At 37.5% G+C, this 14,822-nt stretch overlaps 1 protein-coding gene across 4 annotated transcripts in view; it reads left to right on the plus strand.

The window, feature by feature from the left end:
• The window catches only part of Cep135 (centrosomal protein 135), a 91,128-nt gene that overhangs the window by 67,898 nt on the left and 8,408 nt on the right, over positions 1-14,822 (plus strand). For 3 of the 4 annotated variants that reach the window (XM_063240502.1, XM_003471589.5, XM_013154486.3), the window contains 4 exons: positions 8,290-8,499; positions 9,471-9,673; positions 10,600-10,704; positions 14,177-14,271. In XM_063240502.1, coding sequence (XP_063096572.1) covers positions 8,290-8,499; positions 9,471-9,673; positions 10,600-10,704; positions 14,177-14,271 — 613 coding nt within the window. The remainder of the gene's footprint in view (positions 1-8,289; positions 8,500-9,470; positions 9,674-10,599; positions 10,705-14,176; positions 14,272-14,822) is intronic. The other variant, XM_063240501.1, reaches the window with a different exon arrangement.

The following is a 14,822-nucleotide window of genomic DNA, read 5'->3' on the forward strand; positions in this document are numbered from 1 at the left end:
GTTTCATCATAGATGGCTTTTATCAATTTGAGGCAAAGACTATTCCAATTTTCTGTAGGGTTTTATCATGAAATCAATGTTAGACTCTGTCAAATGCTTTTCCTCACCTAGAGAATATCATGTAGTTTTCGTCTTTTGTTCTGTTACTGTAGTGTATTACTTTTATTGATTTGCATATGTTGAATCATCCTTGCGTCTCTAGGATAAATCCTATTTGGTTATGGTGTATAAACCTTGGTGATTTGTTGCATTCATTTGCCAGTATTTTATTGAGAAATTTTGCATCTATGTTCATTAGTTCTCTTTTTTGGTTGGATCCTTCTCTGGTTTTGGTATCAGAATAATTCTTGCTTCCAGAAATGACATTGGGAATATTGCTCCCCTTGTAATTGCATTGACAAGTTTGAGGAGTCGCAAAAATTGAGCAGTGACTGTCAGAACCTGGGCTTTTCTTTGCTCGTAGGCTTTTAATTACATCTGCAATTTCACTGTCTGATACTGAGTTGTTTAGAATTTTTTTGTCTTCTTGATTCAACTCTCATAATTTATATGTGGCTAAGAATCTGTCCATTTTTTATGTTTTATATCTTATTAGGGTACAGTTTCTTGAAGTAGTATTGATGATCTTCTTGATTTGTGTAAGATCCATTGTGATTTTACCCTTTTTATTTATAATTCCACAGATTTGAGTCTTCTCTTTCCTTTCTTTGAAAAACTAAGGGTTTGTCAATGTTATTTAATCTTCAAAGAACCAATTCTTTGGGCTGGGGATTTAGCTCAGCGGCATAAGTGCCTGCCTTGCAAGCAGGCAGTGGTGAGTTCAATCCCTGGTACTGATAAAAATGAAAAAAAAAAAGAACCAATTCTTCAATTCACTGATTCTTTGTATTGTTTTCTTAATCTCTTGCATTAATTTCTATTTTTATAATTTCCTCCTTTGTACATGCTTAGGGTTTACTTTGCTGTTTTTATAATAGCTTGAGGTTCAACATTAGGTTATTTATTTGACTCACTCTGTTTCTCTGATGTGAGAATTGGTTGCTATAAATTTCCCTCCTAGGACTGCTTTCCTTGCATTCCATAAGTTTCATTATGTTGTATTAACATTATCATTTAATTGTAGAAACTGTCTAATTTCTTAATTTCTTCTGTGAGCTATTGGTTGTTTAGGAGGGTGTTATTTAATTTCCATGTGCTTTTGTAGTTTTTGTGGTTTCTTTTGCCATTGATTTCTGGTTTTCTTGAACTATAGTATAATATCCATGGGATAATTTCAATTTCTATGCATTTATTTAAACATGTTCTATGAGGCAATGTATGGTCTATTTTGGAGAAGGTCCTGTTTGTAGCTAAGAACATATATTCTGATGCTGTGAGGTAGAACATTGTCGATATCTACTAAATGCATTTATATAGTTGGTTGCACTGGTATTTAATGTATGTATATTTATAATTGTTATCTCTTCCTCATGTATTCTTTGTTTAACAAGTATGTAATGACTTTCTTTGTCTCTCGTGATCAGTTTTGGCTTGAAATCCACTTTGTTTGCAAATAGAATTTGCAAATAGAATTCAGAAAATTCTGAATTTCTGATGCACAGAATATTGTTTTCCATCCTTTGACATGTAGTCTAGGAATTTCTTTTTGAATTAAATATGTTTTTGTAAGTAGCATGTTGTTGGATCATGTGTCTTGATCCAATCTGCCAATCTGGTTTTATGGGTGAATTAGAGACCATTTACACTGATGGTTATAACTGATGTGTGACTTATCTTTGCCCTATTATTTTCTTGTTGTTGGTTCCCTTTGTTTCTCCACTATTTAATTGCTTACCTTGCCTAGTGGATTCACACTATTTGGATTCTGTGAATTGTAGTCTTTTTTATCTTTCTAGTATATCCTTCAGAACATTTTGGAGTGCTGGTTTGGTGGTCATGGATTTCTTCAGGTGTCCTTTGTCATGGAAGTATCTTACTTCTCCATCAACTTTGAAAAGATAGTTTTGCAGGGTACATCCAACTTAGGTTGGAGGTTGTTTTCTTTTAGGGTTTGAAATACTCGGACAAGCTGTCCTGGAGTTGAGTTCATCTTGAGAAGTCTGCTGTGATTCTGATAGGCTTTCCTTTCTAAGTGATTTGTTTCTTTTCTTGAACAGCTTTTAATATTCTATTCTTGTTTGGAAGTTTTGGAATCTTGACTGTTATATGGCTTGATGTAGTTTTGGGGGGTTTTGAGGGGTTTGTTTTTTGTTTGTTTGTTTGTTTGTTTGATCATGGCTAGTTGGAGTTGTGCATGCCTCAATTATTTGTGTGTCAAATTCTTTTTCCATGCTTGGGAAGTTTTCTGCCTTTACTGCTATGGATGGGTTTTTTATGCCCTTTCCAATAACTCCTGATTTTTTTTTATTAATTCCAATCAATCTTACATCATTCTTCTTTATATCATCTAGCCACCATTTTTTTTGTAATCTCTTGCTATTTTTAAGAAGTTTTTCTCTGCATGATTGCTAATCACAAATTTGTACTCTAGATCTGATATTCTGTCTTAACATTGGTTGATTCTGCTGTGTATCGGTTCAGTAAGATTTTTAATCTCCTTAATATCTATTTGAAACTGTTGTATGGGCTCCATTTCTTTCCTATATTGGGCATTCATGATTTTCATGATTTTTCTAAGTTTCTCTATTTTTTTGTCTGTGTCTACTCTAGATTTACTAACCATGTCCTTCATTATGGTCATCCTCTCTTTAGTAATCTGAGAATTTATTTCCAATTTATTTTTTCTGGAGCCTCATTCATCTGCTGTGTTACTTCTACTGTTACCATTTCAGAAAGTTCAGGTGGCTGGTTTTTATGTGTTCCAGGTCACTGCCTCCTCATTTTGCCTTGAGCAAGCTGGAGGTCTCAGGTCGCATGTTGCTTCTATCTCTTCTCATTCTCTATTTTTAAAATTTATTTTCTGTGTTTGTGCTTATAAATTGCTTATGGTACATAACTTTTTATTAATATTGAGAACTCATTAGGCAATGACTGATTTTCAGTCATGTCTTCTGGGTATAGCGGGCTTTTTGGCTTTTGAGTCTGTCACAAGAGCTTATCGCTTCAATTTATAAGGGATGGTAAGTTTCTGCCTATTTAGCCCAGCCCCTGGTTCTTTTGTGCTGACATATAGTATTGTTTCCAACTCTGAGACAATCTTGATCTTGGCATACAAGGAAGAACAACTGATTAGAACAACAATGTCCCCTTGACTAAAGTAGTACAGTCAGTAATAACAGTAGGATCTAGCACTGTGTAGAAAATGACAAAGTGTGGTAACCAGTAATTTGCCACCTTTAACCATAAAGATTTCTAGTTATATAACAAATCATGAAACAAACCAGAAAATTATATACAGCAAATATCCCCTCAATTGAGCAATTTTACCCTCAAGTGAGAAAGTTTAAAAGGGAAAGGAAGATAAAATAGAGAAATAAAAAGAAGGGAAAGAGAAGAAACACAGGAGGATAAAGGAAGATTACCTGAGCTTTTGGAGACTGGTGAAGAAGACAGGAGGGAAACAAAGAGGAAGAAACAAAAACAAGAATTAGGGTTGTACCAGTAGACAAGGGAGGCAGACAGAGCCCAGAACCATCCTGTTTGTTACCAGCAGGCTTGCAGCAGGATTTGCGCGAGGTTCTGTATAATCTCAACAAGCCTGAAGTAGAAATACAGTAGGGTGCTGGTTCAACTCTACAGAAATTCAGGCTGATCCTGGTCTCTGGTTGTATGGTGTGGTCAGAGTCGTTCAGGCCACAACACTATGGATGTTTTTTGCCAATTTGACTTTGACTCCTGATTCTGGCCCTCTCCCTTGGCCGCACTTCACACAGACACTGGGAGCCTGAGATGAAGCCAACTCATTGAAAGTTTTCGGTGCGATAAAAGAGCAAAATATAAAGTAAAAGTAGCCTTTATTCCAAGGACATTCACTGGCCTTCATTTGAAAAATGTCTGTTCAGATCTTTTGTCCACTTTAAAGTTGAATTTTTTGGGTTGTTGCTGTTAATTGTTTCTGTTCCTTGTTTATTCTGGATATTAATCCTGTGTCAGAGGATATCCTGATAATCCTGTATCAGAGAAGAGTCCATGACCACTGGCGGCCTGAGTCCCTCTGACCGGGACGTGGGCTATGGGTTATACAAACAACCTCTGACCAGGGGTGGCACTTAGGGCGGGCATTGATGACATGCGAGGAGCTGATTGGAGTTTTCTTCACAAACAGGAAGGGGAGCTGCAGTTAAGGCTGAGGAAGCAGCAGGAAGTGGTAGATGGTCCTGCTTAGGCCTTCCACCTCATTAGACCACCGCTATAACCGAACAGTAATTTCTATTAGGGCAAAAACCTTTCACTCATGGCTGCTCCAAACCCCAGGTTCAGCTAGCCACACCCCAAAATGGCGGCCAGTCAGTTACCCCTCTTGAGAATGTTTGAACTGGGGTCACTCACCAGCCACTGCAAATCTCTGTGTCCACTGCTCTGCTCCACTGGTGTGTTCCTTCATGGAGGCCTCCAGGGTCCCCTTTCATCACTGCATTTCTGTATGCTTGAGCTTCCTCTGTCATGCCACAAGCCAGGAGTTAGGCAAAATGCCCAGTTTGCTGAGGCAGGAATCGGAGAGGGCACCATTTGCCACCTCCATCTTCTGCCTTGAGGACTATCACGTTACTCTCCTTGTGGGTTCCAGTTCTCCCTTGAGAACTTTCTGGGTCGTGAGAATTCATCCCTGTCCCCCTCTTCCCCAAGGTGCTACACTCCAGTATCTGGTATACCAATCTCAGAGAATCTTGATTTGCCAGTGTTCAGCATTCTGCCATCTTCCTGGCAGAAAGAGAAAGACAGTGAGAGGGTGGTTTTTTTTTTTTGGCTCAGATCATGTTGTCTGGCACCCAGGTAGAAGTAGAATGGCAGAGGGGCATGATAGAAGAAAAGGAGCTCAACTCATAGCAACTAGGAAGCAGAGAGAGAAGGGAGGAGCCAGGGATGAGAATGTACCCTTCCACATGACACCCCCAGTAACCCACCTCTTATGACCAGGCCCCCTGCCTATGGTGTAAAATTTTGGGTACATTTCTGGGTTTGAAGCATAAAACCTTATAGTGAGATCCCTGGGCCATACATATGGCAATTCTATTTATGGTGTTTGGAAGAACAGCCTCTTTTTTATTTGTTTTTGTTTTTATTTTTTGGTACCTGGGTTCAAACTCATGACATCACACTTGCCATGCAGATGCTTATGCTGTTGAGCTAAAGCCTCTCCTCCTCTTTTTTATAATGGCTATATTAACTTACCTTCCTGCCAACATGTAAGAATTCTCTTTTTGCCATATTCTGCACAGGCATTTGTCTTTTCTGTCCTTTTGTAAGTTACTCCAATGAGTAGATGATACCACTGTGGGTTTTTATTTTCTTTTATTTTGGTGGTTCTGGGGATCAAACCCAGAGTCTTGCATATAAGTGCTTGCACTGGGCTAAATTCTCAGCCTCTCACTATAGTTTTGATTGGTATTTTCCTAGTGACCAGTGGTGCTAAGCTTCGTGTGTGTGTGTGTGTCTACATATGTTGGCCATCACTGGCCTTCATTTGAAAAATGTCTCTTCAGATCTTTTGTCCACTTTAAAGTTGAATTTTTTGGGTTGTTGCTGTCAATTGTTTCTGTTCCTTGTTTATTCTGGATATTAATCCTGTATCAAAGGATATTTGCAGCATTTTTTCCCATTTATTGGGTTGTCTCTACTGTGTTGCTTGCTTTATTGTACAAATGCTTCCTACTTTGATATACAGTAATTCCACTTGTGTAATTTTGCTTTGGTTTCCTTTGCTTTTGGAATCTTATCTAAGACATCTTTGGCTATACCACTGTCTGAGGTGTTTCCCTTATTTTCTTCTAATAGTTTAATAATTTCAGGTCTTAAAAGATTCTGATCCATTGTTGATAGTTTTTGATGCATGGAAATTTTAATTCTGATGAAGTCCAGCTTCTATAATTTTTGTTATTCCCTATATTTTTGATGTTATGTCCAAGAAATCCTTGCTGAATCTACTGTCATGATGTTTTTCTCCTGTTTTTCTCTTAAGAGTTTTACCATTTCAACTCTTTATGTTCAAGTCGTTCATTCATTGTGAGTTAATTTTTGTGCATGGTAAAAGATAATCAACATCATTCTGATTCATGTATATTTAAATAAACTGTCATCATAAAGACTAAGAAAAATCTCAAAATTAAGAGTTCAGTTAAAATGCAAAGACTGTGTTAGGTCAGTATAAAATAGTTACTATTAATTTTGCTCTTTTTGTTGTTGTTGATATAGTTCTGTCATCTTTTAAAAGGAAGTACTGACTCTTGGTAGTGGATAAAATTATAACCTCCAGGAAGATGTATTTAGGTGCTAAAATCCAGTCCCTCATTTGGAAATAGTACTTTTGCAGATATAGTTAAAAATGAAGCCATGCTGATTAGGGTAGACCTTCAATTCCAGGACAAATATCTGTATAAGATGAGGAAAATTTGGGCATAGAAGACACAAGGAAAAAGTATCATATGGAAGCTGGCTGTAGTGATGCATCCACAGGTTAAGCAACACCAGTGTTGACTGTAACCAGCAGCATCTAGGAGACAGACAGATCCAGTTCTGCTTTAGAATCTCTAGAGGAAACCAGAGCTGTAAACTCCTGAATTTATTTCAGGCCTCCAGAACAGTAGGGAATAAATTTCTGTTGTTTTAAAAGATACTCAATTTGTGACACTTTGTTACAGCAGTCCTAGGAAACTCATTCAGATTTGGGTACCAGGAAGTAGGTTACTGCTGTAAGAAGCACCCAGAAGTATGAAAGTGGCTTTGGAATTGGGTAATGAGTAGAGACTGGAAGAGTTCTTAGGTACTTGATAGAAAAAGCCTGGATTATCTTGAAGAGATAATTGATAGAATTAAGCATATTAAATGTGATTATGGTGAAGACTTAGAAAAAGAAGAAAACTTCTGTTATTTATAGAACATATAAATTGTCATGAACACAGTGTTTGTTCCAGTGAGGTCCCAAATGAAATTGAGGAAATATACTTGGCTCTCGAGAAAAAAGTGATGCTTGTTATAAAGGGGCAGAGAACTTGGCAGAACTATGATCTCTTATTGGGAAGAAAATAGAACATGTAAGAGGTGAACATGGACATTTAGGTAAGGTTTCCAAGCAAAGTTCGAAAAGGTCAGGGTAGGTGTCCTTGCTGCCTTAAGTAAAATGTGAAAAGAAAGGGAGAGATAAAAGAATGAATTGGTTTTTGTGCTTGTTGTTTTTCCAGGGATGGGATTGTTTTTTTATTTTGGCTTTTGGTTTTTTGAGACAAGCTCTCACTATGTAATTGAGTCTGGCCGTGAACTATGAAGTCCAGAATAAACTTGAAATTAATGGTATCCTCCTGCCTCAGCATCCTGATTGCTACCACACCTGGTTTAAAGAGGAAGCTGGTAAACAAAAAGGGAACCAAGACTGTCGTGATTCTGACAAATTTTTAGCCAAGGGAGTATTTTCTGAAGACAAGTGTACAGAGCTATAACAACTAGCTAAAGGAGTACTTTTTCAATCTTCAAGAGTTTCTCTAGCTGTGCTTTCATTCTTTTGTTCTTTGACATTGTTCATATTTTTAAGTAATATATGAAATTAGCTTTTATTATAATTAGTTTGAGGAGAACTTTTATTTACTTGCTGTTTGGAAAATTCACATTTACTTTCTACCACTGATGATACTTACAAAGTCTTCCTAGTCAGCATTAGACTTTTAATGTTGATTCAGTTCAGTAAAGTCTGTGAAAATAATTTCACTTTTCAAGTGTGAAATTTGGGAGTACAGTTATGTAAATTGTATTTAACACTTGAAATATTTAGTTTTAAAATGACACCCTTGGGAAATGATAAGCGTAAGACGTTATTATAATAAAGGAATTTATAAAGGAAAAGTGTATGAATTCAAAAATCCCTTACAGACACAACACCCTTACACAATAATTTCCACTTTTGCGTCTTCCAAATACGTATATTAAGTACTTAGTTATCATGATTAATAATTATACATCGTTTCTTAAACGATGTATTAAATAGGCCATCTTTAAATAGCAGCCTACTTCCTGAAAGTGTTTTAAAATATTCAAATATTGGCTCTCATATTTTTCCAAAGTGTAATTATGGCTACAAATATGTAAGTCCTAAAATTATCGGATTACTTTAATTTTTTACCTATTACTTTTTTTTTCCAGCACATAAATGCGCATCATGCTTATGAATCTCAGATCTCATCAATGGCAAAAGGCATGGCTAGATTAGAAGAAGAGCTGAGACATCAAGAAGATGAGAAAGCAACAGTGTTAAGTGATTTGTCTTCTCTTAGAGAACTTTGCATTAAGCTCGATTCAGGCAAAGATGTTATGACCCAACAATTGAATGCTAAAAGTCTTGAGTTGGAGAGGGTAAGAACTAGCGAAATCGTGTTTGTACATTGTTTTATCGAGCCCCACCCTGTTTTATTTTATCATATCTGCCCAATATATTTGTTCTTCTTTTGAATATCTGCTTTTGACTATTTGACTACAGATTGCTTGCCAAGATTTGTCTAGCAGTAATAGTAATAAATTTAGGTTCTTTGGCCAGGTGTAGTAGCACAGGTCTGTAATCCTAGCACCTGAAGGGAGGCTGAGGCCTGCCTGGGATACATTGTGAGTTCAAGGCCAGCCCCAACAACATAGTGAGACCATGTCTCCAAAAAATAAATCAATAGATAAATAAAAAATCAGGTGCTCTGTGTTTGGGAATAGATATTTAGGAGATTATGAACTTCATAATTGCCTATCTCCCGCATTCTCTCTTTTTAAAAGCCAGGCGTGAATGAAAAATTGAACTGTTCGTTGCATCCTCAGTAGAATATTTTCCTGATAAAAATCTCAAGACATTTAAATTTTACTTAAACGAATCCACTATGCTGGAACTTCCCTTTAAACAGAGGCATTACTTTAAACTAGCTAAAGTGTGCTTTCAAACAGAATTGTTTCCTATTGTCATTCATCTAGTGGTGTATTTTCAGGAACTGAGAAGCTATGATAATGGCTTGGCTGTATAATCAGACTTAGCAGATTTAAGAAACCAGAGGACCTCATTGCCGTAATAGAGTGGCTACATTTTAGAATTTACTATTAACAAGGAGTCATGAGTCAAAAAGTACTTGAGGATCAGAATATGTCTTGTAGCCAAATAAACCCTTAGTAAAAGTAGCAAAACTCATTTCAAAAATGAGATCTTTTTCTTATAATGAAGGAAATTGTTCAAAATCACTGCTCAATTCCAGTACTCAGAATGAAGCAACTGATCACTAAGCAGCTCTGCAGAACTGTATTATCAGAGTGAGTCTAAATTGGTACTAAAATAATCCTTGTTTTTCCTGTAGGCACTAGCAGAATTAGAAAATGTAAAATCAGAATCAGAACTATTAAGAAAACAGCTGTCAAATGAGAGATACACGATTAAAAACCTCGAATCATTGTTGGCTACAAACAGAGATAAAGAATTTCATTCTCATTTATCCTCCCATGAAAAGGATTCAGAAATTCAGCTACTTAGGGAGAAGTTAACCCTTTCAGAAAACAAATTGTAAGTATCATAGATCAACCTATATAAAAAAATAATTTGTCAAAGGTAGCTTTTCTTTTTGGGGGGAGAAATGAACAGTTGTACAGGCCCAAAATATTTGATTTACGTACCTGCCACTTTTGGCAGTGCAGAGGACTAGCTTGGGAGAGAGACATTGTTTGGAGATAAGGACTTTTATGTCTTCATGAGGTAATGCTACGGGACAGCTGGGCGTGATCGTTAGGAAAAGCTCGCTTTGGAGGAATAGTCGGAGGATGCGGCAAAGGGGAGGACATTTCAGGATGGAAAGGGGTGTCTGTAGCTCATACCATAGATCAGGAAAAAGACCCAGAAAAGGCAGAGATACGATGACCCTTGTGTGCTGATTACCCTTGGGAAGGTTCGTGATGATGTCATTTTAAAATAGAGACCCTTGAATGTATTTGTTGGAAAAGAAAAAGAAACCATAGTAGATTCCACAAATGGAAGAATGGGCTTTTAAAACGAGCTTAAAACTCTGAGGCAAAAATCAAGGAAGAACCAGTGGAGATATTTTCTATTTTGATGTCCAGTTCCTGTATCGTGTTCAGGTTGCTTGACCACTGCCTAGCCTGGCACATCTTAGAAGCTCAGTAAATGATAAGGAAACTAAGCGAGTGAAAAAGAAAACTATGATAGAAACTTCAGACTTTAGAGACTTGCTACCGAAAAGGCTACATACCCTTATGTATCCCTCCATTTGTGTTTGTTTTTCAGATTTCCTTTGTTGTTGTTGTTGTTGTTGTTGTTTTGGTACTGGGGATCAAACTCACGACCTTGTGCCTGACGGGCAGGCACCGTGTTGCTGAGCTATATACCCAGCTCCATTTGTATTTGTTAACTTAACAAAACAAACTTGAGTCTGCAAAATGGAACATTTGTAATTTATTTTTATCATTTGTTTTAAGAACTAGTCAAAGCCAGGAAAACACCATGCTTCGAACTAAAGTGGGACAGTTACACACAGATTATGATTCTCTAAAAAAGCAGATTACAACAGAAAGATATGAACGGTAAGAAAAGAATTTGTAGCATCAACATTGTTTTTATGTATTCTCTGTCCTGTTCTGAAAAGAATTTAGTGTGGCTTGCAAATAACATTTTACTCTTACATTAATATACAAAATATTTTTTTTAGTAATTCATAAAAAGGCAACAACTAACCAGGCACTGTGGCACAAACCCAGTAATCCCAGCTTCTTGGAGGCTGAGGCAAGAAGATTGCAAGTTTGAAGCCAGCCTGGATAACTTAAGTGAGACTTTGTCTCAAAAAGTACAAGTGGCGGAGAATATAGTTTAGCAGTAGAGCGCCCTTGGGCTTAATCCCTAGTACTGAAAAAAGGGAGGAGGAGACAGGTATTATAGAAGATTATTACATCCCTTTAGTAAATAATAGCACATGTTTATAAATGGCTCTGTAACATTGCACAAGGCAAAATTAGAGCATTATTTCAGAAGTTAAGATAGGGAATAACAGCTGTCACTACCAGAGACCCCCCAAAATGTGGTCCAAGTTGTAAGTCCCAGGTGATCATAAAGGCAGTATTAATGATCAACACAAGACCAGTTAACAAGTACATGCTGAGCACCAGATATGTGTCTGATTAACCCTAGCAACAATCTCTTATGCCTGCACTACTGGAAATTGAGGTCACACAATTGTAAGTAGAGTTGAAACTAAAACACAGGCATGTCTGTGCTTTTCTAAAGCTTGTGCTTTTAATCTTTATACTACATTTCCTCTACTCTCATTTCAATTTATTTGCTTTATACTGAAAATTTTAATCCCTAAATTTTAGACACTAATGAGCCCTTGTTATGGTTGATACATTGTGTCAACTTGAGCCATCTAGAAGTTTAACTAACTGGTCCTGGGGTGTGGAGAACATGCCCTTAGCACTGTAGCATGTTGTTCATTGTGTCAACTTGAAAAGTTTAGAAATTAAACTGAGTGACTCAGGGGGGGCCAGGGTCTGTACTTGGTAAACATCCTGAGCCTGTGCTAGAGGAGAGCATAGAGCTGGAATGAGAGCTACACCCACCTGAGGTTGGGTAGTCTGCATACAATAAAGGGAGGAAAAGAGGCTTTCTCTCCTCCCCTTTGTGTCTTGGCTGCCTTGAACTATTGGCCCTGGGCCTGCCTTAGAGCCAGCTAACTATGGACTGAAACCTCTACAAACTGTAAGCTAAATAAACCTTTTTTCTTCTTTGACTTCAGGTGTCAAGTATTTTGTCCCAGCAACAAAAGAAAAGTAACTAAGACATACCTGCTTTAAGAAATAAAATTTAGGGGCTGGAGATTTAGCTCAGCGGCATAAGCACCTGCCTTGCAAGCAGGCAGTCGTGAGTTCGATCCCCGGTACCGATAAAAAGGAAAAAGACAAAAAAAAAAGAGTAAAAAAAAAAAAAAGAAAGAAATAAAATTTAATTCTAAATCAACAACAATGATACAAAGCAATGTCACTAATTTATTGTAATTCAGAAGATCTAGTTTCTTCTTGAAACTATCTGCTAAACTTTATGTATATAATGATTTCCATTTCTTAACATCTTAAACTCTCTGTAGTTTTAGGACCCTAATCCAGTCCTCCATGGTAGCCCAGACAATAGCTCCCCTTGAGTTCCTAACCTTTTCCTTATCCTGGGCCTGCAAAGAAACGTGAGCCACAGGACTGTGACATCTCTGCACCTTCTGTCCAGCAAGTTATACATTGTCACAGGACAGTGTCACTCTGCCCTAAGGAGCAAAATTGGTTCTTGGAGGTGGGAGAAAGAGGTAGCAAGAAAAGTAAAATTCTAGGTTACATACATATGAAATATTATAATAAATATACTATATATATGTATATAGTTTATCACAGCGAACTGTTGTATCACCTAAAATACAATAGTTTATGGCGCTCCTACTGGCCACAGTAGTTAATAGTGTATCTGCATGCTAAAATTTTGTTGGATAGCAGGATAATCTGAGAGGGAAAAGTTTATTAAAGAATAATAATTTTAAAAAGTTTGGGAACTAAGTAGAAATCCTGGATCCTGAAGAACTCAAGGCACCTAAGCTAGGGACTGAATAGCAAGCGAGATGACAGCATGCTTGCTTTACACAGTGGGGCAGACCCCAGTACAGGAAGGAAAGTGTGAGAGAGTAAACCCTTCCACTAAGACCTAGAGGAGTAGGCAAGAAGAAAGGAGGCCATGTTGTGTGCAGTAAGAGTTGGGAAAGGAAGAGGCCAAGGAGGGAATCAGTCAGTTTAGAAACTTTCAAGGGGCCAACCAATGAATGACTATTGGAAATTGGTTATGAGGATACACATACACATCAAACAACAATGTGTAACTAGAGGTAGAGGTCAGTGGGGTTTCATTGGCACCCTGGAGGACAAAATATACTTCATCCTGGAATTAGTAAGCCAAGGTAATTGGGGACCCTTCAGCAGTCCAACGAAAGTCATTATGTGGGCCTGGAGCACGGGATGAACTGAAGATGTGGACTTAGGAGAGTCATTGGCATCTCAAAGCATAGTCATCGGCTCATAAAAGAAGGGAATGTGAACCTAGCCCTGGAGAACAGCACAGTGAGGAATGCAGACTCGGAGAAGAACTCAAAATAGTTGTATTAATAGGAGAGGCAGGAGATGGCTGAGTCAGGGAGGCTAAGAGAGGGTGATAATCCCACAGAATGCTCCAGGTAAGCAACTGTTGTTCACCTAGAGACAGTTTTTAAGAATACATTAATAGGTTGGTTGTATTTTTTTAAATATAGAAAAGAAAATTAGGAGTTCTCCAAGAGTCACTGCTAACATTTTCAGACTAACGTCTAGTCCTGTGTTCATGTCTGTGTTTGTCTGAGTGTACACTTGCCATCCTGCTTTTTTTCACTAAATATATTGTGTCCATCTTGCTTCTATATTATTTTAATGATGTCCTAAAGCCAGGCATGGTGGTGCATGTCTGTAATCCTAGCATTCGGGAGCCAGACGCAGGGGGATCATTGCAAGTTTGAGACCAGCCTTGACTACAAAGTGAGTTCAAGGCCAGCCTGCACTGCATAGCAAGATCCTGTCTCAAAAAGACAGAAAAAAGATGTCCTATAAGTCTGACATGATTACAGCATAACTGCTTTAAGCAGTCTTTTAATGCATATTTTTATTGAAATATTTTACACAAAAACATAGGGCTTTAATTTAGTAAAAATATTAAGTCTGGGCATGAAGGCACACAGCCGTAGTCTACTTGGGAGGCTGAGGTGGTAATAAGTGATCACTATGGGCAACATAGTGAGACCCTATCTCAAAACAAAACAAATTAAATTTGATAAAATAGTAATTAATTGATTTAGTAGATATTAATTAAGTACACCAATAGCACCTTATATTAGTGTACCAAGTTTTGGTTTTTCATTGTACCTGCATATAATCTCTCTTTTTTTTTTTTTTTTTTTTTTTTTTTTTCATATAATCTCTCTTGTTTGATCTTTACCAACAGAGAACGAGCAATCCAAGAGATGCGTCGACATGGTCTTCCTATGCCACATCTTAGTTCTACCCTGAAGTCTCCTTCACATTCTCCAGAACGAAAGGGTTTGTATATAGTATCACAAACAGGCCAAACTAGTCTATGATTATAAAAACTTAGGACATAGTGTTCGGTGTTAGAAGAGGGGAGATTCCCTGGAAATCTGGTCAGGGGAACTTCCTTGAGCAATGGCAGAATTCTGTGTTTTGGTGGTGGTAGTGGTTACGTGAATGTACACAACTGTAAAAACTCTCTGACTTGAACATTCATGTTACATGGATCTCACTATTTGAAAGTTAAGCCTGGGGGTCAGGGTTTCGCTCAGCAGTGTAAGTGCCTGCTTGGCAAACATGAGGTTGTGAGGTCAATCCCCAGCACCAAAAAAGAAAAAGAAAGTTAAGCCTGAATTAAAAAGAGAAGTTGGAGTAAACTTCAACTAAAAAGAGAGAGGGTTGGTAATGTAGCTCAATGGTACAGCACTTGTTTAGCAGGCACAAGGTCCTGCGTTCAGTCCTCAGCACTGCAAAAAAATAAAAAGAGAGAAGCTAGGTACAGCAAAACATTAAGTTATAATATGATATTTCACAAAGTGGTATTCTGTGAAGTACCAAATTCC

This window comes from Cavia porcellus, unplaced genomic scaffold, assembly GCF_034190915.1.
Source record: "Cavia porcellus strain 051 isolate PalLab524CR breed Dunkin Hartley unplaced genomic scaffold, mCavPor4.1 scaffold_30, whole genome shotgun sequence".
NCBI lineage: Eukaryota > Metazoa > Chordata > Mammalia > Rodentia > Caviidae > Cavia > Cavia porcellus.